Source organism: Thermobia domestica, chromosome 17, assembly GCF_964235325.1.
Source record: "Thermobia domestica chromosome 17, izTheDome1.hap1.1, whole genome shotgun sequence".
NCBI classification, from domain to species: domain Eukaryota; kingdom Metazoa; phylum Arthropoda; class Insecta; order Zygentoma; family Lepismatidae; genus Thermobia; species Thermobia domestica.
Window position 1 is genome coordinate 157,490,780 of NC_137470.1, and position 27,987 is coordinate 157,518,766.

General features: G+C 35.7%; 1 protein-coding gene across 5 annotated transcripts; it reads right to left on the reverse strand.

Annotated features, from left to right (window-relative positions):
- Nucleotides 1-9: 9 nt before the first annotated feature.
- LOC145674436 (uncharacterized) lies at nt 10-27,987 on the reverse strand. Of its 5 annotated transcripts, none has more exons than XM_081744489.1 (11): nt 27,653-27,987; nt 20,709-20,905; nt 18,570-18,687; nt 13,439-13,530; nt 12,284-12,420; nt 9,292-9,358; nt 8,046-8,211; nt 6,689-6,879; nt 6,077-6,242; nt 2,993-3,132; nt 10-357 (listed from the first exon to the last, which is right to left on the reverse strand). In XM_081744489.1, the coding sequence occupies exons 1-11, from the start codon at nt 27,705-27,707 to the stop codon at nt 13-15; spliced, it is 1,674 nt and encodes a 557-aa protein (XP_081600615.1). In that variant the 5' UTR covers nt 27,708-27,987; the 3' UTR covers nt 10-12. The 5 variants fall into 5 exon arrangements, with proteins under 5 accessions (XP_081600615.1, XP_081600614.1, XP_081600616.1 ...); XM_081744488.1 differs by having other exon boundaries at nt 18,570-18,693; XM_081744490.1 differs by lacking the exon at nt 27,653-27,987 and adding an exon at nt 24,598-24,764 and having other exon boundaries at nt 18,570-18,693.

Sequence of the window (27,987 nt, forward strand, 5' to 3'; positions counted from 1 at the left end):
ACTGCAAAAACATTATTCAAGGCTGCTGCAGTTTATTTGCGTTATTAAACTACTTACAGCTGTGAACTTCTTGTCCCACTGGGTAAAAATTTCGTAGATATGTTGTTGGATGAATATCCAAGCTTGTTCACTTTCCTTCGGGTACTGCAAGTGTAATACATGGAAACACTTGAAGCAGATATCCATGGCCTTCAAAATTGTTTCCATCCTGTATAACTGAGTTTCGATGCACACGAAATATGCTTCTGGATTTTTTATATCCTTCGCTATAACTACAGGCAAAGGTTGAACACCACAGCCGAATCTTTTCATCTTCTCATGATGTGCTTCTAAATTTGCCTGGAGGTCAGATGCTTCCTGCAAAACACAAATATTTGATAAGATTATGTTCAAGAGCTGGAATAAATATCATGCATTTGAAATAAAACCTACTGTAGGGACAATCTTAATGTATGTATTTATGCGGACCCTCTGCTCAATGAATGAGGAAATACTGCAGACAATGGATGTATGAGCATTAGCCCAATGAAAGTGAGTCTTCGCCTTGGAAGTTTCGTTTAGCGAGAAGTATTGGTTCGAGGTGCTAGCTAAGTGATGGTGATTTATTGGCTTTCCATTCTTCATTATAGAAGTCCTGGGGGCATTTCTTATGTTTGCATGTGAGGTTACCGCTATTTTTATGCGCATCAATATGATTCGTGATTCTTGAGTTTTGGACGTTCCAACCAATAATAAAAGAATGTACAAATTACCATGTGGACATGATAATGAAACCTTTCCAATGGGTTCGATTTCGGAATTACATTTATGTAATTATTCACTACTGCGGAGGAAAAAGTTAACTAGCTACTAGGAGTATTTGATCCTTTCGGTCTTTCTTTAGGTCTCATCTAAAATTCGCTTCCTACTACACCAAGAAAAGTCTGTCTGTCGCGTGAAAAAATCTTCCTCATATGCTCATATAGTTGAATTTATGTCTGGAAAAGGTAAATTGAAGTTCAACGTATCAAAATGAACTCTTATTTTTTCTTCACTTTTGGTATTGTACCGCAACACGGGAGTGCGTTTAAGGTGATATAGCACTTGACGCAGTTGTTTACTTTCTGAGACAATATAAACACGGTATTAAGATGAAAACTGTGCCTTCCTTTATCTAGGACGAACCAGGGGCGGATCCAAGGGGGGCCCCCAGAAGAGGAAACTTTCTTATTTTATATATATAAATAAAACCCATCCCAAAGTTTGGAGCCCTTAAAGTAACAGTATGGCAACCCACCGTCCCCGCCAGAAGTCGGTCCTGCATTCGCCCCTGGGATGAACTTAAAGGGAAATTGGAAAGAGTAAGAAAAAAAACGATGGTCCTTAAATTCATGCATTTTCTGTAAATTTTCAAAGCCATGAAAGATAATAAGGGTACATTTTACCTAGTAAAATTACAGTCCTTAAACATTACTTATAATTCGAAAATAAAAAGGCATATTGCGTGATTTAGTTGCATTATAGACGGGTTTTAGATTGAGTACAAATATCACAATTCAGTAAAGTAAATGGGTAAATAGTACCAATACAATGATTTTCGTTTAGAACCACATATTCGCTATAAGCAGCATTCAATGGAACTGTGCCACTAAACAAAAAGATAAAATCGCAATTCTAATTTAAGAATTAGAAAAAAAAAACTGTTCGTTGATAAAAATTACACACACACAAAACACGATTTTCTTCCCCTGCTTTTGGGGCTTTATGTGTAAATTCATATAAAATTATGTTGCGCAATGAGTGATAAGAATACGGTACGAAGTGGGGCGCCAAGCTGTATAAAACTTATGGTGGCGGAGGACGTGACCAACTGATTCAGTGTAGGGGAGTTTCATTTTTCGCAGCCCCTTATCAAGGGCGAAATTTGGAGGTTGCAAGTGATGTAATGTAACAAACGCACAAGAGCCACCTAGTATCAATGCATGTGAAGTGTATTTGTAGCCGACTTGGAAGTGAGTACGGAACGCTTTCAATTTGGCCACAACGACACATTTTATACCAAATTGATATTTGGTAGCTATAATGCGTTTGGACATAAGTAACATCATTTTCTACCTGAAGGTCTCACTATGACTAAGAGATTGCGAAAAATTAGACTCCGTACACTGAACCAGTTTGAGACGCGTTATCCAGCTGTATAAGTTTTATACAAGAAAGCACCGTCCAACTTTATATCGAACTTGTGAGTTTTGACATTACACTGATTTTTCTGCTACGTTCGCTTTAGCTGCAATATGGAAATGATCTTAAAACTTGAGAATCAATTTTCCCCTTTCTGCAGCGTCGATAACGAAACTCACGTTCGGCTGTGCAAAAGTACATGTGAATAATTAAATAGTGCCAACAAATGTAATGTGTCCCCTCAAACTTTCGATGAAACGTAACCATAAAAATTAATTTCACATACATTTAAATTTTGCTGGTTGCTGCTAGGTTACATTGTAAACTATCTGAAACAAGAAATGCGAAGAGTTGAAAAAGAAAGTGACGTCAGACTCAATACTAAAGTGTCATATATATATTTCCTCTGTTCTGACAGAGAGAATGAGTGTTAGTAATTTCTTTCTCTCTAAACCTTCGCATTTCTTCTTTCAGAAAATTTGAAATATAACTTACAGCAATATATATATATATATATATATATATATATATATATATATATATATATATATATATATATATATATATATATATATATAATTCGAATATATATAACTGAATATTTATGGGATTTCGAAAATTTATTATGAAACTTGAAGAAACAGTTACTCGATTTAGACCACCTTTTTGAATCATTTAACAATGTATCTCGGATAAACAATCTTTCGATTGATCTGACGCAAACATCCACTCTTCCTTTGCACTTTTTCATTTTATTTCTTCCTCAGGTTTTATTTGATCCATATACTTCTCTATTTCTACTATACGGTATTTAACTTAAAAAGCAACATACCTTAACATGAAAAAGGAATCCCTGCTGCGCTTCTAACTTTGTTGGCTTCCAGTATCCTCCGCTATCTTTCCTCTTTACCGACGAAGTAACAGGAGGAAAATGTCTACCTAAAAGTAGCAGCAGAATTACATTTCTGGCTCCTGTAAGTATAAAAAATGTAAATGTAATTAGTACAATTGCTTTAAACTGTAACGTCTTAAAAGAATATGCCTATATAACATGAATAATATCACATTACGAAACCTAATGGATACAATGTATTGAATACCAAATACCATATCCTAATTGCATTGGTTTCTAACTACGCATACGTTGGATTAGTTTTGATACAGATCCAATGAGTAGTTTCCATTTTTACTACGATTTTACACTATACGAATGTGACTAAAAAGTGAGGTTGACATTCGGTGTACTTTCAGTTTCTATAGGGTGAAAAGAGAAGTAGACTGACATTTAAATCCATTCAAGTACGATGTACAATTCAAGTACGATCATATTAATTGTTTAATTCACAGAAAATAGCCACAATTTAATCATTAATTTTTACAAAATTTATTGCTGGTATTAAAATGTGGTCGCGTCGAAATTTATAACATATTTGCTGTCATGAGGAAACTATAGACACACGAGTTTAGATATAAATAAAATGTTTACTCCTAGAAGTACATAAAGCTAAGCTAAGCTAAGCTAAAAAAAAAATCTGGGTTAAATTAAGTAAAGAACAAGTTTTAAGGTTTCGTTAAATGTCTACCGTATGTTAAAACAAAGTGCTGGTTTTCGACAAGTTGGAACGGAGGGCTGACTTCAACAATTCATAACTTGAATTACTCTCATTTGTTCGAAACCAAACTATGATAGCTTTTAAAGAAGTTTATTGTTAATACGTATATCAAGTTTTAAATTGATCTGATGTTGTTCAGAAGAGTTCTTGTATATTTTGTAAGATAACGTTTCTTCAGAACTGAGAAAGCGTATCAATAGAGAGATTTAGCTCGTTTTGAAGTTCAGTGAAATGTCAAGCTAAACCTAAAACTGTTTAGTGTAGATTATGATTTTCATATAAATGTACATTTAATCATGTACATATGTTCGGCGAGCGTATTAAAGCAGGCGTGTGATATTGCCAAGTTGACTGACGAACGATCCCAGGATGGCACATATCATTAAAAAAAAAAAAAAAAAATTCGCAACACTTGCTCGCTTCACATAAAGTACTGGAAAACCATTCCTGTATTACCAAATGAAACTTATTTGCACTACTCACACACTCAAATACTTAATTATATTTAACATACTACGTGAGTCTTACAATTAGTGTTGTAAAAAAACGTTTTTTTACTGTGAAGTTTTTTTTAATAAAAAGCCGTTCTTTTTCATTTTTTTTTCAAATGTGTTTTTTTTCTGAGAACTATTATTTATTGATTTATGTTGCAGATACGTGAAATAATCAGCAGAACTTGAGTCGAAGCCCTCGTAACTTACATATCGTTCATTTCTTTGTACCTATACGAAAAAAATTGTCTGATTATCCCTTTCGGACCCAGGTCATTTTTGGCGTTTCCCTACATTTTCAGTTAGTGAGTTATTGCTCAAAAACCATTAATCCGATTGATTTGGTTAAGGCCTAGTTTGTTAGAAAAGGGATGTTGCTATTTTTCATGTAGGTTACGTTGCACTGTTGCCAATGGGAGGGAAATATTGAGGGAAATGTAGGGTGAAAATTTACAAAAACTTCCCTAACCGATTTTCAAGATTCTTTGTATTCAGCACCACTGTTGCTACATCGGTCCAAATCACCTAAAAATATTTTTGGTCTGTTGATAAGGTACAGTGAAAACCTGAAGTCGCTGGCTTAGATGCAAGGAGAGAAAGAAAAAAAATCTGTCATCATACACATGAAATTTCGACAGTTTTTACGCCTCAGGAGCAAAAATCAAGATATATCGGAGCTACAGCTTCCCTAATAAATTATCTTATTGAAACTTTTATGGTGCATCCTCTAGGTCAAAGAAGAGGCTTTCAGATAGTGGTACGTTTCTTCCAATGTAGCCAGCAAGAGGGAAATAATAAAGACAAAAGGGAGATTTTCCAAAATTTTCCCTAAAATCGGAAAATAAAATTTTCTGTTAGCTGGCACCACTGCTACCAGACACACAAAAACTATCTTAAAATAAACTTTGGCATCCCTCTAATATATCCTACAAGTATCGTGACGGTATCTAATAAAGTAAGCATGCCATTTAAAAATATCTCATTCTACCTATAAAAGTATGAGTTATCTTCCCACTTAGAGAACAAGGTCTACTGTAAACCTCAACTATACTTCCCCCAATTATTCTATTGAAACTTCCTATACTGTTGTTGTATAGAGCAAAAACGATTCTTTGATACGCTGGTACGTTCGTCCCGATGTAGCCAACAGGAAGGAAACAATGGAGACAAAACGGATTTTGTTTTCAAAATTTTCCTCTAAAATCGGGAATTAAATTTTTCTATAGCTGGCAACACTGCTACCAGACAGACGCAAACTATCTTAAAATGAACATTGGTACACCACTAATATGGCCTACAAGTATCATGGCGATATTTAAGAAACAAAGCTTCTAATTACAAAAAAATAGATTACGGTCAACAGAAAAGTAGAGAAAATCTAAAAAAAAAAAAAAATCAAGGGTTAGAACCTAATACGAATTGTTAGTGCGCCCCCTAATTACTCCACTGGAACGGTCTGTACCCGCTTTTGTTCAGTAAGGACCAATGTTCGACTGCCGTAAGTTGACTTGCGCTCGGACATATAAGTACGGATTTATAAACAAAATTCTCGAAGTTTTTTCCAAATTTAGGGAAACTTTAATATCCATAGTTGGTAACGCTGCGCGTAGGCTATTTGAAAAAAAACGAAATTCAGAAAAAAACGAGAGGCAATGTTTTGTTTTGTAAAAAAAAATGTTCATTTCTGAAAAAATACGAACGTTTTTTTTTTTTTTTTCTGTTAACAACACTCCCTACAATACTGATAATAATTGAGCTTTCCTGTTACAGTTCACAACAGTTAAACATGCGCTGAGTGAATGTGCTACTTACCTACATCTAACTCATTCTGTTCAAGAAGTCTTGCATAGATCGCTGCGTCTGGTGCACTTTGCTTGGTTTTCAAGAAAATGTGTTTCAACTTTTCACTCTCTGTGTTCCATTTTGCATATAAAGACACTTCCTTATCAGGAAACCTTTTGGTAAAATCACTTTCGATCTAAAACAAGAACAATAAGTAACATAAGATCACTTTTATTCGAAAATTGTAAGAAGTTATTTAGCTTTCAAAACCTATTTTGACCATATTTTAAACTTATGACTTAAACTTAAACGTAGATATATTTTGACCATCCGTGTTCTAAGACTTGTGGGAAACATCAGTGAAAGACAGAAAACCAGATATGTTTTAAATGGGAGTATTAAGCTTGATGTAATCGTAAAAGCGGTTTCTTCCGGTGCTGGCTGTTTAACCAGCTGTGAATAATCTTCATACAGATGTATCTAAGTAGTTTTATTTTGCAATTAAAAGTGGATGCATCCGGAGAGAAGTTTCTTGAGGGCTGACCCCACTTCAGCACACTCGGTATACATGATTTTGAAATACAAAAAATATGCAACTTTATACAGTTTAATCATAGATTTAATTACATATCTATCACTTACCAATGTATATCCCAACGGTTGTTTTAAAACTGGAAATTCCGAAAAATACTCTGCAACTGGTTTACTGCTGTTACGCAGATCAGCTACTCGTTTGGATGAAGTTTTCTTCCAATATTCACAGACCTTCTCCCAAGGTTCCATGGAATTTTTTAACCAAAGAATGCATTCCTCAAGGTCTTCCTCGTCATTCTCTAAAATTATCAGGATTTCGAATATTAGTAGTGTGAATTATGTACATGGATCAATAATATCCATTATACATACTATCTGCTCAGTGAAGAAAATAATATTAAATGTCATCACCAATTGGAGACCAAATTCCAACGGACAGCAGATTGCTCAACGTGTAAGTTAGAAATCAGGGGTTTTCGATTGAACAACACTGTCTTCTTCGGTCGTAACAATAAAAGGAGACTAAAAGGTAAAAACGGTAAAAGACGACTGATAGTTCAAAATCTAAATATCACATTAAGTAAAACTAAAGCACTGACGCACTGCTTGATTTACTAACGTGATTTTTTAGGATTTGAACGTCGGTCATCGTTTACCATCTATACTTTTTAAGTTTCCTTTTAACTTTAAACCGAAGAAGATTGTGTTGTACAATCGAAAGCTCTTGATTTGTAGTTTAAGCTTCGAGGAATCTGCTGTCCATTGGAATTCAACACTCAATATAGTCTAAAGACTTAATAATAATGAATAACCATATCAAGCAACTAATTGTACGTTTAAAGATTCTCTAATATTTATCGATCACTTCATACATTGCAAAAACTTGGAAAATAGAAGACTGGTTTTCGATCTACATAAGTGAATGCGCTCTTGTGAATGTTTTTTCGTTACGCAGACACCAACGAAGTCAGGTCCATAAAACACCGGTACTCTGTAATGCCCTACGTGCTTCTAACTATTCAGATATCTTGTTTCTACCACTTGCCATTGAACACGTAACTGTGCTTTAATATTGATCGAACTGAAGTGATACTCTAAATAAAGAACTTATTTAAACTAACACTTAAATTTTGATTTTCTTAGGTATCCACTTAAATGTAAATATTATAATTCGAAAATTTATCATAATACCCCGATAACTCACGAAAATGAGAACTGGCTCCTGAAACCCTATAACTGTAGATATACTAACACAGTTCAAATCTACGGATGGATGCAACCGTGACCTCGCGAGGCGATTTTCTCTTGATTCACAAGGCTCTAAAAATGACAGACGACACGATGGGAGAAATGTATAAAAGGTTGATTACTCGGTTTGTAAGCACCTGGAACGTTCTATCGCACGTTCTACAATATTTGTGGGATTCATAATTTAACATATCTACATTTATATCAAACTCTTTACCTTCGGGAGTAATTGGACTGCTTGGAGTAGTATCTTTTTTTCCTTTAATCGGAAGAACTCCACTGTGTCTAAGATGTCGCTTTCGATTATTGTATTTATCCCATAATTTTCCTCTTGCTAACACCTTCTTTCCTTGAAATGCACTATATGGTACATAGTAGGTATGCTATTTGAGAGAAAATTAAAATTAGGTGTGACTCACAAAACAAAACAAAAGATAAATAAACAAAACAAATTAATTTAACTTAAAGTTCACATAGTATATTTAACTGTGTTCACTATATCTGCGCAGTAAGCAAAAGATTGTAAAATGTATTCACCAAGGGATACCAAATTCCAAATTTCTCGAAGCTAAAAACACTAGATGAGAGCTTTCGACTCTGCAAGACAATCTGCACATCACGCATAAACGTAAAAGGAAAAGGTAAATATGATTAGAGAAACGTGAGTATTAAAAATTAAGGGGACTCCTATGGTTCGTCTATGGTGTTCGACCAGTGTCCTCGTGGTCCTGCGTTCAATTTCCGGCTGGAGAATACCACTTTTAGGGTCCATCCAGCGTCAGGCGGCGAACTGGGGAGGCACCTAGATACAGACTTGATAACAACTTAGTCTAGAAAGTTCCTGATACGCCTGTTGGCGGGCAGTGACGCAAGCGGGTGACCCCCACCTAGTTACTCAGGCGGATGTAGTTTCACCAATCGTTAACAGATGTCGTTGGGACGGTCCCAACGCCATAAGGCCTCACACATGAATTTTTATTATTTGTTTTATTACAAATCTAAAGATCACATAAATTAACGTGAATCACTAACGTAAAAGAACGTGAATGATTCAGCTTTACGTATTAGATTTTTAAGTTTCTAGTACTCGGATGTCATCCTTGTGAGTACATTTTACTATGTTTACTTTTAATTTTGTCTTGAAAATGAGAATAGAAGTTAAAAAAACCAGCAGAGTCATCTTTTACAATAATAAATTACCAACAAACTGCTTTTGGTTACATTGTCCTAGGACAATATGTTTTGTTTTTAGCAATTAATGTTTTTGACAATTCTTTCAACAGTGAAAATAGGCGAGTGCAATAATATGGCTGCCAAAGACAAATCGCTTAATAAAAAAACATGACCAAAGTTCGTAATTTATGAGGCGAAGAGTAGAGTAAGCTTGAGATATTTTACGAATCAACAAGCAACCAGTTCTTGGATTACTTGAAAGAAACTGACCCATATGTGAACGTACTAACCTTGTTTTCTGTAGGGAAGATTTGAACAATGGAGTCAGTAATTGTTGAAAACGTTTGACTAGTGATTCTGGAATGAAAAATACAAACACATCATAACTGTACGATATATGCCATGTGGATATTACTGTTACGAGTGTTTTCAGCAAACCAGAAGACACTGATTCATGCATGAACATCATAAATTAATAAATAAATAAATAATGCTCTATCTCTCACACACACACACACACATATCTATATATATATATATATATAATTGAAAATCATTATGTTTGTGACTCTAAAACTCCTGAACCGCCCGACCGATGCCGATCAAATTTATAACATGGATGAGGTTCGAGGCTGGGCTAGTTTTTAGACTATTCACTTTGATGGTAGAAAGGTGGTGTAAAAATAAATAACATTTAATAACTCCTGAACCACTCGACCGATCTTGAACAAATTTTCAACATAGATGAGGTTCAGGTCTGGGGTCGTTTTTATGATTTTAATTTGATGGAGAAACGTAGGGGTGGAGAAGGAGGGGGAGATATATAAAAATCAATTTATATAAGACTGAAAGTGACTATTTTTGTAACTTAATAACTCTTGAACTATCCGACCGATCTCAATCAAATTTTCAAGATACATGAGGTTCGGATCTGAAAACATATTTGCAATTTCACTTTAATGGTAGATCCTAGCGGAGGGGGAGGGACGTATAAATAAAAACTAATAAAACCTAATAACTTTTGAACCACATAACCAATCTCGATCAAATTTTCAACATATACGAGGGTCGGGCCTTGGGTGTTTTCTATCGTTTCACTTTGACAAGCCAACTTAGCGGAGGGGAGGGGGGAGATATACGAAACACAATCGAAATAAAAATAACTGCCTCTGTGACTTCATTACTCTTGAACCACCCGACCGATCTCAATCAAAGTTTCAACATACATGAGTTTAGGGGCAGGGATTACTTTAGGCTATTCAGTTTGACGATGCAGCGTAGGGGAGGGGGAGAGACATTTCAAAATGATCAAAAATGACCGGTATTAGTGTTGAATCCATAGTTTTCAGGGTCGATGAGAGAAACAGTGACACTTCTGATGCTGTTTCAATCCAAGTTCAGCCCAGATAGTTGGGTTAAAAATGATCGAAAATGACTAATATTAGTGTCGAATCCATAGTTTTAGGAGTAGCTGAGATTAACAGTGACAATTCTGATGCCCCTGTGCCGCAGCAAGGAGGGGGAGCTATATATAATAATGATCGAAAATGACCTATATTAGTGTCTAATCCATAGTTTTCGGGATCACTCAGATGAACAGTGACATTTCCGATATATATAAATGATCGAGGTGTATTTTACAGTGTAGTATGTTTCAGCTGATATTAATTCAGCATCTTGCACCTCGCAAGATTTGGATCTATATCACGCAAACTGGCTGTGAGTGAGAATGATAGACAGGAGTTACGGAACCACTTCTCTATTTTCTTTTAATGAGAGCGCCGAATAATGTTAATATAGGGTATCACAACAAAGCCCACAGTGCTCTATCGGTAAGACTGAATCAAGGAAAATTCCTTTTAGTGCCAGGAATTGACGGTCATGAGAAAGTCTTTGGGAATTACCATTTAAAAACAAGATGGTGCAAAAGCAATGAAGCAAAAGCCTCTTGTGAAGAAGTTTGGAAAACACACGCAAAAGATATTAAGCCAAAGAGACAAAGTACATTCTTAACTATCTTCACATTTACCGGCCATTCTTCATCCAAAAAAACAGGAAGAGAACATTTTTTGTGGTGGTTGTGGAGTTTTTTTATTTTCGTTGGCTTTAACGTGGGATGTGTAAAGAGTGATGGCACGAGGAGTCTTCGAATTACAACACACATGGACCCTTATGTATGATACTTTTTAACACTCTCAGCCCCAACCCTGTTTGAGTAAATTTCATCCCGGGACCAGACTACAGTTTGCTATGAACACCGTCAGCCCATGTGTATCTATTTGATACACGTGGTCCATCAGTAAACCCTCACTGTGTATCAAAAAGATACACATGGGGCTGAAAGTGTTAATGCGTACCCTTGCTCGTTATTACTCTATATAAAATAGAAACAGCTGCAAAGATTTCATATTTACCCAAACAACAGTCGTACAGAATATCTATTATATATATATATATATATATATATATATATATATATATATATATATATATATATATATATATATATATATATATAAATGAGTATCACTGTCTCCTACTGAAATTTAAGTCGAAACTACTATTCCTCCACGGTAAATCAACTATTTTGAAAGTCAATTCTCAGCGATCACTTTGACAGTTTCTAAAATTTTTTTCTATCTGAATTACGTTCATTGTTTGCTGAATCGAATGGACTTTTAATCATTTTGATATCTCCAAAAATAATAGTTATGAAGTTTTCCGTCGAACATAAATTTCTCCAAAAACAGCTCGTGTCATCACTTAAAAATAGTAACAAAAAAAAAAAAAAAAAAAACACGAAAGAAATAAAACAAGAGTTCAGAATGTTTAAAACCCTCGTCTTGAATTTTCAATATACTGCCACATTAACTGTAAAAAATTCAAGCAAATCTAAACTTTGAGCAACACGGACTGGATGATTTCACATGAACTGATCCTACTTCGAATACTTGACTCACTCACTGTACGCAAGATTTAAGATTCTTCAAGGTTAGTCATTACGTTATTACTAATTTGCCACACAGATATATTACATGTTAGCCCTTTCAGGTTTTTCTTAAAAAACAAAAAACTTTAATTACCACTTAACCTCTTTCACGTCACTACACGCTCTATATCATGATTACACTTCAATCACACTTTGAAACAAATCAAAATATAAAACAAATTTAGAGCTACAATAAGAATGCAATTAAAAATACTTTAATAAATAAATCTTACGTATAACAAAACAAAAACAGAAGATACTGCTCTTTTATTCAAGTATTTTACTGAACAAACCTTTTGTCGGCGCCAATGTGACGTATGATTACTTCAGTTAGTAAATTTCTCGTCCTGGAGCTCAAACAATTATGTATCTTGTACTCACTTAAAACTTCTCTTCCATCTAAAGAATTTTCCAAAATGGTTAACAGATCCTACAAGAAAACATTACATTATTGTTTACAGTAACTCAAGGATACAATATTGAGCACAGTAGTATAAGGGAAATTTGTAAGTAAAATACAACTTCTATGACGAAAATCAATATCTGCATTATACGTAAAACTTACTTTTTCAATATCTGCATTATATTGAGAAATCCTAGTGATATGCAGCAATTGATTTTATCACAATCAGTTCCACAAATATTGGTGATGGCAAACAAAAATTGACCAAAATATATTACTATTATTTGAAGATTATTTGAAGCGGTTCCCTCTGTCAATACTTAGCTTCAGAATCACCCGATTATGTTTCTGCCAGTAAGTTTCAAAACACCTTGCTCTTACAAATTGCAACCTAAAGAGTCGAAAGTTTCAGAGAAGGAAGTCTAACCCTTTAACGTCTTATAACTGTGCCTAATTCTGATTCTTTATTTCTGCTTTTTGAAATACTTTCATTTCTAAAGATCATTCTACCTTCTGATAAAATCAAATGATTATATCCAAATAAAATGTGGTTCATTCTTAAGAGCAAGAGTTGACTGCAATATCATTTGGGAGAAACATAAATAACTGTTTCTAAAATAAATCGCCTCTGCTATGCAATAAGAACTATCAGGGAAAAAAACAAATCTACCAACAGAATAAACCATATATTACGATACCTTTCATGCAGTATTAAAATACATTATCATATTTTGCGGTAATAGTAGTAAGAGTGACATTACTTTTAAATTGAAAGGAAAGTGGTTAGAATTTTATGCCTAAAATGTAGACTTTCCGTCGACAGCTGTTTAAAAGATTTAAGTATTTTACCACTATAAAGTTTACATATGTATCAGGTAATAATATATACAAATGTCTGAACTTCAATACAATTTACATGCTTATAATACGCGTTGAAGAAATTTATTTTCACGTCCTATCTAAATTTGAACATAGACCAACCTACGAGGATTTAACTATAGTAACACCGCAAAATGATGCAGTGGGTCACAGTCTGAATACTTACAAAGTTCTGTAGTACACATTGTGCCTGGAAACTGGTTTCTCCTATTACATTGACCGGTACTACAGCTTGAGCCGTCTTAATTCCTCCTCTTGCTAGAAGCATATTGCAAAGAAAATGGTTATTTTATCCATGTATCTACATATATATGTGTACAGGAACGTATACTATCTTCACTCATAATTGCAATGTGAGGTACAGTATGTCAGTATGGGGTCAAGTAAAACAGTACATGGCACAGAACATTTTATTACAGAGGTAAAAAAAACATCATTAAAAAAACATCTAATTTTACACAAACGTACACTTACGTATTTTACATACACATACTACATGCAAGATTGATAAAGGAATCTTTTGATACAAAATGGCGGGTCTTGCCTAATGACAGTAAGAAGACAGGTGTTAACATGATGATAGCTGCTTGTTGATCAAGCTTTATATTACAGGAACATGTAATTGTTAAAAGTGGATCCTGTATATTGGTGAGTAGTATATGTTATCTAACCAGCGTGTGCAATATCTTCATACAAAGCAGGAATTGAATTGATGTTGATATTTGAAGACATACGTTAAGCACAGACGATCTCTAACTTCAGTAACGATTTTTTTTCTTTCCTTTGGATGCACGTTTTTGGGAGCTACGTTGGACGATGAACGCCATCTTAATTCTTCATGTATACCATTACAAAGAAAAAGTGGAGAAAACTGAAGGAGATTCTCCCGTATACTCTTATCTAACAGTATTGCCAAGATGGAGGGAACACCAAAAATATCATTCGTAACCCAAGAAAATGTAATATCTCAGAATCTGGACGTTAAGAACGCAAAGATATGAAAAAATAGGCGTCTGAACATTCAATTAAGAAGGGACAGCGACGAAGAAAAGTACATAGAAGGGTCCTAACTAAACTGCAAGAACAATGTGAATTTCAATATCCATAAGTAACGCCTAACAATCATTTACAGATACCAACAATGATACATTAAGTCAGGGTAACCACTCTTTCGTGATTTCAAAATTCCGTGACATTTTCCCGGTTTCGAGAAAATCTTTTTCCTTAAGTGATCTGCAAAACGTACTTCCTAGTTCACCTCAGATCTGATCCTTCTTAATATTGGAAGTTGTGGGAAGCACTTTATCAATTGTGCTTTCTAAGCTCCCATGCAATAAATGGGCTGGAAAGTAGATGATTATTTGTAAACCACTTATAACTTATTCAACAATTTTCCAGCTCGTCGAACAAACTACAAAAGATTCGCAGAATTTCTGTTTCCGAAACAAATTTCCAGCTTAGCATGAACATAAACATTTAGATGTTACTTCTCGGGCCATGGAAATAATGCTGAACAAAGAACAAGTGCTGCTGGCAAGAAGAAAGTACCACAATGTGGAAGTTTTGATACTGTACGACATTTCACAAATGACAAGCTTCTTGTTGCAAAGCTACGTTCTTTAACATTACCAAAGACTGATGAACCTTTTCTTCGCGAGTTTCAGGGAAAGCTGGCTTAGAAAATTATAAATGAAATGGAATATTTAAGTTTAACGACCCACGGTTATGTCGGTTAGGCTAAAGGAGACGGTGATAATGAGTGAAATGAAGAAAGTGGGAGGAAACGGGAGAACCCCAAGAAAACCCATGAGCACGGTTTTTGTCCATTACAAAGTCCACACGGCGCGAGCTGGGATCGAAGCAGGGATCCTAAGCACCGGAGGTGAACGCTCGACCACTGAGATCCCGCACCCTCGAAAGCTGGCTTAGCTCTTTCCGATTGCAATTCCCTCCAGGCCAGTATATTGTCTGCTGCTGGTTGTTTTGTAAAAGATAGCGTTTTGAAGAGCCAGCGATTAGTTATGATTGATTTCAAGGAAAGTGAAAACGTAAAGTAAGCTAAGTTTGTAAACATGACTAACTTATACACCGAAAGATGTTTTACGAAAAGCCAAGACTATCGGAAAAAGACATTCTTGAATTTCGAAAAGATTGTCGCGTAGGATGTCAGAAATCTGTATTGAAAGTAATGGAGAGGTCACCTCTGGAAACCAAACTGACAAGAGCAATTTGGAGAGTATTCTATTTACAGGTTTCTGTAATTCTTGAAGTTTTAAATTTCCAAGTTTTCAACTCTCCCCTGAAGTCTTGGTCATGAAGGTTAAAAGCAGGAAGAAAAAGAACAGAAACATCAAGGAACAGAAAGGAACGGACTTACAAAGAGGACAAGATATGTGGAAAACACATTGTCAAGTGCGTCAGCTATCTGCAGATGGTCTTGAAACAAACTGAAGTATGGCAGTCAGTTTGTGCGCCTTTTCTATTTCTGTTGGAAGTTTGCCAACTCATGTTATTTTTATTATAATGCCAATACTGTGAAAATTTTGTGATAACAGCCTCCCATTCGTCACTCAGTCATCCCTTGTCTAGATTTACTTTTGGTTTCGTTAAATGAATAAATAAAATTTCAAAAAAGTCTCTCTACTTCATTTCTGGCTCCAAATAAAATTTTTGAATCTTCTACCCTGCACTGCGTTTCTTTTAAATGTTTCGATAAACCTGACACCGGATTTTCGCTTTCGAATCTCTAATGTGTTCCTTCACTCTCTTGGCAACTGCATTTTATTTCGCAAATACCATATTTGTCATTGGCATCTGTGTAATAACTCTTAAATTGGGTGATGTGCTTTTCTAGCGTTTTAGGTGGTTTTAAACCTATACGTAAATCGTATTGTGTGTAGATACTATTTCCAGAGCTTCTACTGATCTGGAGAAATTTATTTCCCTGACTTCTCCCTGACCTTTGATAGGAAATTCCATGACTTTTTCATGACGTATGTCGGATGACGCTGACATATAAATAAAGAATAGATAACGGTGAATATTTATATATATGAGAACATTTATTCTATAGAGACAAATAGTAATCAACTGCTCATCGTGCATTCCACTTACCTCCCATAAAAATCTGAGCTACGTCTCATACTGTGACCATTAATGGTTGGCTAAACTGAAATTGGGGACAATTAATGTTAGAAAAAAATATATTTTATAAGACATCCCTGACTTTCCCTGATTTTCAGCCTTTTTCTCTGAGTTTCCTCACCTGCACCATTTTCACTGAGTTTTCCCTGACCATTAAGAACCCTGATTTAATGTAGTTGTCAGTCTAGGAAAAATAGGCAATCCTATCCATCTTTATCCTTCATGTCTGTTTCAGGTTTATCGGAACTTAAATTTCTTTTAACCCGATTATACCAATTATTTAATAAGGAATAACAGTTAGTTCACCATTGGATGAAGATGCCGGATTTATGCGCATACTCAACACGAGGGGTGATGTGAAATTGTTCCTGTGACACTAGAAACGATAAAATTAACTTATACATTCGTGAAAGGAGAGAACAATCCAATTTGTTTATGCACCACGTCATCTGTAGGTGCGAATTCAATAACACAGAAACAGTGAAAAAATGAATGACTGGACCAAAGATGTTCTCAATACATGAATACTGGATTATTCAAGCACAAGAGCTAGGCCGTAGTACAAGATTGTAGTCTGAGTGGAGATCACAGACTTCAGGAGTGAACGTGTGTGTGTGTGTGTGGCTGTTCTGAGTAGGGTAGTGGTTAATGTATCGGCACGGTATGCCAAAGGTCCCCGTTTAGTCATTCACTTTTCACGTGACGTGTAATATTGTTTATTCACTTAAACTTACCTTGTTTATTCACAGTCAATTCTGAAATCACCACTATTTTCTTACAGGCACCTCTTCAGTGGGAAAAGAAGGTGATTTGAACAGCAGTACTAACCATTTGAAACCTTTCCTCTCATAAACATCTGAGAACGTAGGTTTTAACTTCATATTAATAACACTAGCAATATCTCTGAGGTCAATCTGAAACTTTCAAATGATAACTTTTATAAGAAGTAATAAATTTGGATTCTAGAGAAAAAATGTTACTCGTAGAGAGTAGGGGCGGTGTAACAATCGAGAGAAAGCATGGGGTCTGGAAAAAAAACCCATAGAGCTAAAACGTGGTTTGGAGAAAAGTTCCTAACGGGGAAAAATGGGGTCTCGGGCGAATTCCAGAGCGGTGTTCATACGGAAAAATGAAATGAAATCTTTAAGTTTTACGTCCCACGTTTATGACGGTTAGGCTAAAGGAGACGGTGATGATGAGTAATGAATGAAATGGTGGAATGAAGAAAGTGGGAGGAAACGGGAGAACCCCGAGAAAACCCACGAGCACGGTGTTCATACTGAGTCTCCAGCGAACGAAGCTACTGTGTTTATTACAAAATTGTTTAGCACTCGCTCTAGCTCAATTCACATGCAGTATTCAATGACCTTTTAGTATACTATAAAACCCATGAATACTGACTGACTGACAACAGTGCATGCCAAACTATGCAGTTCAAACCGGTATAGCTACAAGACGAAACTTCGCATCAATAGTAATCATTAAGTGTTGAATAGATGTCTGCGGGCAGAATCCAAGAGACAAGGGTGATTTTGTTATAGGAACAGCACAAATCAACGGCTATCTTTGGAAGATAGTATCTTATATTTGCATCTAAACAGAAATACCCTGTTTCGAAACGACATAAAATTACAAATCTTCACAAAATTAAAGATTCTAAACAGAATTTCCTGATTTTTCCGGTTTTCTTGGTTGACTGGTCACCGTGTAAATCGCGAGTTTCGATCATTCAGGGAAAGAAACTATCCGGAAAGCATGTAAATACGTTTATTAGGGTGGATCGAAGAAAGAAATGCAGTTTTAAAATATAGGATCCAGACAGCTGTAAAACGTTGTTAAAGTAGCCAAAATTTCAACAACAATGGCCATATCCGCTGCTGTAACAATACTTCACATTAACGGTTGAAATACATACTTTGCGACGTCTTTCTCATAGATAATCAAATCCTTTCAATAATAGATATTTAGCATTTCTGAGGCCTAAAGATACCTACTTTTGTCTCATTAATAAGGGTCATCGTTTGAGTACGGTAAAGTTACAAACTCTTCCATTCACCCTAAAATTTATCACAGAGATGATAATTTGCCATAACCATACCATTCATGTGCACAATGTAGGTTTGAAGTTGAACTGTAATCAAAGTTAAACTTACGTGGCTCCGGTGAGTTATTAACCGCTGAATCCAACACGTCTTCACAGTTTAAACTTTCGTACAAATACGTTTCAGCGCTTTCACCAGCAGCAGCGGTAATAACAGTAAAGTCACACACCTGAAACTGAAATTATATGCAGTACTTACTGAAAATAGATTCATTCGTTGTACAAAGGATACATGCCAGTTTCTGGTGATATTTCAGTTACATGTGTAATCTTTTAAAGAGATAATAGCTGTATATTTTAGCATTAAAAAGACTCGTTAATATGTTTGTTAGTTTTTGAATTAATTTCTTGGTACCAATAAATTTAGAACGTATTTTCATCTCGTGAAGCTTTTTTTTTTCTTTCGGAAAATCTACCATTTTCGGCATGAAGCATCCTATAATGACTTGAATGTTATTACAAATTCAATCTTCAATACAAAGAAACGCATTGTATAATGTTTAAAGACATAGTTTCATTGAGGCTAAAAAACAAAACGAATCCACTACAAAACAAACAAACAAACAAACATACACACACAAAAAAAAGTAGATCCTGTAGCACAGAAACTGATCTTAACATTTCGCAGAAATCAACGCCACGCGTCTATCTAAATATATATCATGTTAGCCATAGCTTCGTCGTCACAGCATTCTTTTGGACTAGAAAGTCGAGAATACAAAGAGGCCACTGAATAATCCACTCTTTCCTCACAGTAGAAATACTCGGTCAGTGTTATGTGTCACAAAGTGAATTAAGGCCCTCACCAAGACAATAACTACATAAATAAGTTTTGGAGAAGCGAAAAGAATGCATCTTGAAAGATAGCTATACGTTGGATAAATAGCATCTTGAACCATAGCTACACGTTGGATAAATATTTTCTTCAACTCCGTATCGTATTGTAGAGAATATTTTCTTCCAATTGATCGCTCTATCAAACAAGTAGAACTAGAAGCGTAATGTCGATAGGCGTATTTTACAAATGACAAAAAAAGATGATATTTTTCCAAAAAGTCTACCTGTAGCATGGTATTTTTTCTAAACGACGATGCGTGGCTGATGGACCAATATCTTCCAACAAGATAGAAATAGCCTATAGGCAATTCTGTCATACTGAGATAAGGTCCTTTCAACATGTTAAGGAACACCGTCCCGAAGATGTTGCTCACAAAGAAAAAAAAAGTTTTAGGTAAGTAGATCAAAAACCAAACAACTAGTATGTTGCACTGTGGACTGATTTAAATCAGGGAGATATACAGGAAAAAAATATCACGGAAGTCATTTCACCTTGATATCTAATACTAAAATTCATGTATTTGCAATACTGTCCTTCCTATAAAGATCAGTATTTCAGATATAGTTCCGACAATAAGATAATGTGCAAAGCTTAGTGGGTTTTAATAACGTGCTTTTTTCCAGAATGGCGCAGCGTGAAAAAAGAAATTGTCGCAAAACCTGTCACGTATAATCATATGCAGTTTTAAAGTTATGAATACTTATCTGAAAGTAGATCCTATCATAATCACTTCTGAGATATGTGTCCGGAGTTCTACTTTTAACATTCACTTGAAGATGCTACTGAGATACAAGATCAAACGCTCATCCATATTGCAGTCATTCCATGTCAAATCAACACTAAGCTTGAACCTTTCAGATTCACTTAACTTTTAGTACACGGTGAGACAGAAGTCCACTTTTTTTTTTTTTACTTTTAAACATATTTTTGAAAATTGCCCAACCCCACAAAAAATTCCGCAGTTTTATATACATAAGTTGTCATAAGTCCGTAACCCTCAGTCATATAAAACTAATTTCCGGCCCATTTTAAAGTTGTTGCAATGCCCTTCAGTTGATATGCAACACAAGAGAGTCTGTAAATAAAAACAAAATTACAGGAACAATTATGAACTGATTGGAGCTAAACTTAGTACAAAAATGAGTACATATTGTACCTTACTTGATTGTCATCAGTGTGATCCAACAGTTATGAATATTAACAAATGAATTAGATATTTTCGCTTTTAGGAAATGCGCTGTATTAAAATTAGTGTATTGATAAAGTATCTGTTATTACTAATTGGGGAAGCTCGAACAAATACCCTAAAAAACGTACTTAGTTAATTAACTGTATTTCTGCTGAATTTCGTACCTCATTAACAGAAGAACTACTACTTTCCGTTGTTTCTGACACTGGAGTGGAACAAGATATCGGCTGGTGTAATTTCATATCCTCCTTATACTTCTCGTAGCTCTTCATAAATCTAATTCGTGGACCCACCTTTGGGATTAACTCCTTTATAAGATCCGGAGTGAGATGTTGGAACGTGTCGTCGTCAATTTCTTCATCTGTAAATACGAATTCAGTGATGATTTTTAAGGTATTAAAACTGGCCCTTGAATCAAAGTAATGATAAGAACAGACTTACGGTGGGCACAAAAAATGTTCATACATTTATCTCAAATTGTTCAACCGTTTCCTTCTGATGTGATCAGAAACAACAGGCAGCATTGCTATCAACATGAAGAAATCATAGGAAATGCCCTCTTCTTTCCCTTAAAATGAGAATTCTCAAAACCACTGGGACACGCGTCCACTTATATTTAATATGCAATTAATCTTTCAAGTTTCATCTTCGTAGCTTGAAAAGATCGTGAGATAGTCAACTTTTCGTACCAATTTTGACTTTCCAGCTCCCACTTAGAATACGCACTTTAATCAAAGTAACATCATAAATATCCTGGTCGAAATGTTAATTTCAAATGATCTAACCGTTTTCCGCCATGCAACTAAAATAAGATCCTACTATAAAACGCAGGGTTGGCAAAAACCATGGTTTTTATTAAAAAAACCAAAAAAAACGGTTTTTTTGGTTTAAACCAGGTTTTTTTGGTTTAAACCAGGTTTATATGGTTTAAATGATTTGCTCTATATATTCATATCATATATGGACAAAAATAAGTTTGTTTCGCCTTGATGTTATTATGCAACAACCGGGTTATGCTGGAAGGGGTCACATAAGCTTAAAGCGGAATAAAAACCGCTTCTCGAGTTACATCCGAGAGAAATTGTCCTCCATTTGAACTCGGAACCAGGACTAATTGGCCACAAATGCGATACGTCTGCCGACTCACTCACGAAGGAATCCTGATAAAAAAAAAATACGTTGTACTGATCTTTACATGCTTCTTAATATAACTGTCAAGAGTCATTTCAGAAGGACAAAAAGATAAACAGTTGCACAAGTGAAACCATTACACAGAATTAATTACATATGAACAATTTCAAAGTACGACGGAGTACAGAAGAACTAATCTAGTTCAAGTTAGTTAACAACGACTTTTATTCGTACAAATTAAAGAAATAATTAGTAAGAAAAGTGATTAAAGATACGAATTGAGTCCACTTTGGCTCAGACTCATTTATAAATAAATAGATACCAAAGATACTTCTCATTTCACTAAATGCCTCTCGTGGGGCCTGTATGACGCCCCCCCCCCCACACACACACAAAGTACGGCATTTTCGATGTATTTTATCAATAGTAAACATTGAAACGAAACAATATTTAGAATTTTTCTTCGATTACAATTACATAACAATAATAATAACTACAAAAAATCACAAAATAAACATTTATAAACTTGTAAAAAAAAAAAAAGTTGCTTTTGTAGTATAATCTTTTTGAGTAATGAATGGGGAATTTAGGTCTGAATATAATACGAATAATATACGGGAGTGAAACGTGGTAACCCACAAATGTGTGTTCATCAAGATTTTACAAACACTTACACTTTTACGAACATTTTTTTGTTTTTTGGTTTAAACCAGTTGGTTTTTTTGAAAAAACCAGCTGGTTTAAACCTTGGTTTAAACCATGGTTTAAACCACCTTGGTTTAAACCAGCCAACCCTGATAAAACGTACACTGATTCCCACGTTAGTTCAGCCACTAAGAAGCTATGGGTGCTAAATGAACACTAAAAGCCTTCCTGTTTCAACTGACATCCTAATCACTACTCGCTTTGCAAATGAGATAATTTATAGGGCCCCACCGGGAATCGATACCTGCACCCCTTGATTACAAGGTGAAAAACAGATCTAATCTAACCTATTGATATTTTTAGGTAACGCTGTACAAACAAAGTGGCGGAACAAGTTTACTTTATTGGGTATCTCAAAAGTGCTTCAAAAATTACTTCAAATGTAATGACGGGCAAATATGTAAAGCGGAGGCAGATTTGCGGGCTGAAAGCCAAAAGGGGAGGAGTATTTTTATCGTTGGGTCCTCAGGGTAGCCGCTTTCACTTTCTTCAGCATCGCCATGTGACTAAAACGAAACTGTAGCACAAAAAATAATAATTTTGCCATTACTACTACACACGACTGTATTAAATATACGTAAATAGGATTACTGTTTTCGCAAACTATGTTGTCGATTGGCCTACTTAGAGTAGATTTGGTTACGTCCAGGTAGGCCCCAGATACCTAAACAAACACTTTCTGTTACCAGAAATAATTGTCAGAAAACACAAAGCAACCTATGCTAGGTGGCCGATAAAAAGCATGAATTTTACTTAACTCGGGCAGAGCAGGGCGAAAGTGGTAGGCAGGCGGGTTAGCGCGGGGCTGCATCCGTAGGGAGCAATCATATCAGCGATGGTGGGTATACGCATGAACTCCTATTTATTATCTGTAAATTAACTTTTACATACTGTTGATTGTCAGGAAAAACGTACATATTCATTTTAATTTTTTCACCATCAAAATTTAATATCGTATTTTACCTGTAATGTTCCGTTTGGTAAAACAGTCTGTAGCAGTCCGTAAATAATTAATGTCCTAAATTAATCAATGTTTCAGATATTCAATGTTTAAAATAATAAAAGGAAATACTACACCAGGAACAACGAAATTTTCCAACTCCAGCAAGTTCTAGAACAAAACTCATAAAAACACAAGGCATTACTGCTGTATGCCAGACCACACGAAAATAAATAAATAAAAAAAAGATTATTACTCAATATCTCCCCCAAAATACTAGGTTGTGACCCTGGCTTACTTAGTAGTGCTTACTGTTCGAAATACAGTGTGGACGTATGACATACAAACCAACTTGTGCAAGGTGGACTCTAAAAGCACGAATGTCATCTAACCGCGTTGGGCAGAATTGCGGCAGGTGGGCGCCAGCGATAGCGATCGGGTGCGTACACAGGAGCAGGCGCTTCAGCGATGGTGAGTATACGTATAAATGAGGATAGAGGAAAACACACACTATACGTCATACAATGCATGACTTGTGTGCAGAATAGGCGAGGGGGGGGGACTAAATGCGATTCAAAAAAGTACAAAATTAAATGTTAGATATTGCTCTTTCCTGTGGTTTGAATTCGTTTCCACACATAAACTGTTCGACTGTTAAGTATACTATGCCCATCACACAACTTTAAGAATTTCCACTCCTTATTTCCGTATAACCTGATAAAACTCAAACACGATATGTTACACTTCTGATTTACACACCTTTTTCACACTGCCTTTCCCATAATCATAACAAGTGTACCTCTCCGCTAAATAGTAACTTTCGCCTCAATAGACACTGCCCCTTACAACATCAAAAACAACTAACAAGAACAAGTATTTTGTTAACTTCAACTATTCCCCTCACCTTACTTTCAATCACCCTTCCACATAAAGCAAAATAAATTCTAGAATTCATCTGGTAAAATTTCTAAGATTGGTCCGCCGATACAGCAGTTAACTCAAAACTAACTATTATATCGGAATTCTTGTAGCAAAAACAAGTTAAATAATACATTAGTTTTTATGAGCTTGAGGTAAAAAGCTCTCCTAAACTCCAACAGTATAAATTACACACACACACACACACACACACATACACACACACACACACATATATATATATATATATATATATATATATATATATATATATATGACCATAACTACATACCCATAAAACTCACATAGATAAATACAATAAATACAATTCAGCTGCATCTCTCATACATATTACTTACTTCTCACTAAAGTACAAAATTGCAAACTGCATAACCAATCTTATCCACAAAATTGAAAACGTACTAGAAAACTGCAAGGGTTACTAATACCACAAACTTATTTTCTAACATCCCACCATCGAACCGATTTTTATTATTTATAATGTTTGTGTTGACCCTGGCTTAACTTGGATATCATACATCCCTGAGGGCGGGGGAGGGGTATAATCGAAGTAAAAATACCAAAATCGACCAATAGATAAAACATATAGTCCAAATGAACACAAATTTGTGTGGCCAGGCTCGTGCACGTTCACTAGAGAGTCTGAACTTACGCGATCATTATCCTTACCATCCCTTTAATTATTATCGGGTGCGTTCACAGGAGCAGGCGCGTCAGCGGTGGCGAGTATACGTATAAATGAGGATAGAGGAAAGCACACTTTATACGTCATATAATGCATGACGTATACGTCATATTAGTTTGGTGTTGTTAAATATAGTAGTATCAAATTGAAAATAACAAGACAGAGATGTAACGTCAACAGCTAAACGTATACGCGAGTTAGCAAGAGATCGCAATAATCGAGGAAAAGATGGCTCTGGCAGTCTTTTGAAATGGTTAATTATTTCAGAAATATAGGTTTTCTGAAGCTTAACTTTTGTTCAATTGTTTTCCGTATGAGGAAATTAAGTAGCAAGCTCTGCGATCGAGTGCTGAAATGTAAAAATTCCTGTAATATTCATCTTGTAAATGAGACTGCCAGAGCCACCCGGTGCTCGATACCACAATGCGCATGAGTTCTGACTCTCTAGTGAGTGTGCACGAGCCTGGCCACACAAATTTTTGTTATTTGGAGTAATATATGTTTTATTTTCTGGTCGTTTCTGATATTTTTATTTCATGATTATACTCCCCAACCCGAGGGGTGTAAGGTATCCAATTTTAACCAGTGTCAACTCAAGTATCATAAATAATGAATCGATTCCAGGATCGGGTGTTAGAAAATAAGATTGTGGTACTAGCAACCCTTGCACTATTGTGGATGGCCTTGATCGTTTCGAATTTTGTGCTTAAAATGGGCAAGCTGCATAAGCATGTATCCCACCTAAATTAGAGACATTACTCAGAAAATAACACCAAATATAACATTAGCTATTAAAAATATTCATTTAATCTCAAACATTGCATTCAATTGCGCTCCTTTGGGGGGCGCAGTGGCTTAGTGGTAGAGTCCCGGGTTCGATCCCAGCCTCCGCCAAGTGAACTTTGTGGTGGACAAACACCGCGTGCGTGGGTTTTCTCGGGGTTCTCCCGTTTCCTCCCACTTTCTTTATTCCAGCATTTCATTCATTACTCATCATCACCGTCTCCTTTAGCCTAACCGGCATAATCGTGGGACGTAAAACTCAAAGATTTCATTTCATTTTCATTTTCTGTTCTAAACGTTGCGTAAGATTGACATGTATAGCAAGGAATGTGGAGCGGAATTGAAATGAAATCTGTAAGTTTTACGTCCCACGTTTATGCCGGTTAGGCTAAAGGAGACGGTGATGATGAGAGATGAGTAAAATCGTGAAATGAAGAAAGTGGGAGGAAACGGGAGAATCCCGAGAAAACCCACGCACGCGGTGTTTGTCCACCACAAAGTTCACTTGGCGGAGGCTGGGATCGAACCCGGGACCCCAAGCACCAGAGGTGAACGCTCTACCACTCAGCCACCGCGGCCCCAATACAACTAGAAGAGATTAGTTATATATATATATATTATATATATATATACGAACCAAAGGAATAGATTCACTGAATCGAAAAAAATGAATGAATTGCTAAAAGAAAGTATGGGAATTGTTCAGTTTTGGGGACGGGGGCAAGTTTTCAACCGAATTTTTGCGATATTCTATTCACATTCGGTTAGGTTAGGTTAATAACATTTCATTCCGAGGTAACGTTAGCAAGTGAAGGCGGGTTAGAGCCCCGCAGTACATGTTGTTTTCTAACTTTGTTAGTGTTGGCCCCATCGCTAAACAATTACCGAAAATACATGCCCAGATGCATTTTAGGCTTACTAGTGCAAAATAATTTCAAGTGCTTTACGACGGATAAAATAAGGGAGGGCATACGAAGGATGACTCCCTTAGTTACCCTTTCCCACTGATGTATATTCACCATCGTTCACGCGCCTCATCCCTGAGAACGTAGCTTCGGCCTGCCCTGACTCGGTTACATAGGGTAAACATTTAGGCTTTTTAGTGGCCGCGTAGCACAAGCTCGTTTGTTTTTTGGAACTGTAATTTTTATGCAATACACGCGCAAGCCGTATTTATACACAAATCGTAAAAGATGTATAATTTTTCAACAGTTACTTCTGGTGGCCCAATTGAATTTTATCTGTGCGAAGTAGCTTTTCATGTCGCCCAACGCAAATCTTTTAGGCTATAATAAGAAGGAAATTTGTGGGATATAGTATACGACAGTGCCTCATCATTTAGCGAGGACTCACGAAGTGCAGTCTTTTAAGGATTATTCATTGAGGATATAGGAACTTGAAAATGAGGTAACAAGGCGACTTTCATTTAATTACTGAGTAATATAAAATAAAATGTACGTCGGTTTGCGCTGTGTTATGGTATGCGAAGAATAATAATGTGCCCTTGTACGTAGTGTATGAGTATATGTGGGGGATTTGAAGCACATATCGCATGTCACGTGCACGTGGATGCTTCTTACTACTTCTAAATGTAATAAAATCATTTTTATACGTAGTGCAACAGTAGGAAGTATCCACGCGCATACATCATGAGGTACTGTTGTATACCATTACCAATTTGTGAAAGAATTATATTTTCCCAACAATTATTTCGGATGGTCTACCGAAAGTAAACGTACACGATCCTAAGTACGGGATATACAGTTTAAGGACAGTAATGCTCTTTTTTCCGTAAAAATTATACTTGCTAAGATGACCCGAGTAATTTGCTAAGTGAACAGTTGTTAAGATTGAATAACTTGACCATTTCTTTAATAACATCTACTTTAACATATATTAAAAACTCAAAACAAATAAAGCCCTACCTTTGAATATCTTGATGTATGTGCTGAGATTATTTCTTTCTAAGAATGCTTCCATACTCCTTTCGTCAAGGGTCGAAGCAACATCCCAATACAACAAAAACAAACTCTTCCGCGCCAGGTCAGCCTGGTTGCCTGGTTGGTTCAACTCACAGTATTGCCAGAGTAGCACACTCGCATTTCATGTTGTGTTCAAAGGACAAAATATGAACAATACACATTGTGCACGCAACTATAAAATGATTAACTATATTTTATAATTCTCACAACAAAACCGCTATGATTATTAGAACACAGCACCAGGTTGTTTCACAAATTTTCTCAGTTGGAGCAGCAAT

What these genes read in the sequence shown, in the direction of transcription:
- LOC145674436 (XM_081744488.1), bottom strand. Translation starts at nt 27,707, where the DNA reads ATGGAAGCATTCTTAGAAAGAAATAATCTCAGCACATACATCAAGATA. An exon ending in CACATTGGCGCCGACAAAAG is followed by an intron (nt 9,359 to 12,283) that starts GTTTGTTCAGTA and finishes TTTTCATTCCAG; the next exon opens with AATCACTAGTCAAACGTTTT. An exon ending in CAGTCCAATTACTCCCGAAG is followed by an intron (nt 6,880 to 8,045) that starts GTAAAGAGTTTG and finishes TGATAATTTTAG; the next exon opens with AGAATGACGAGGAAGACCTT.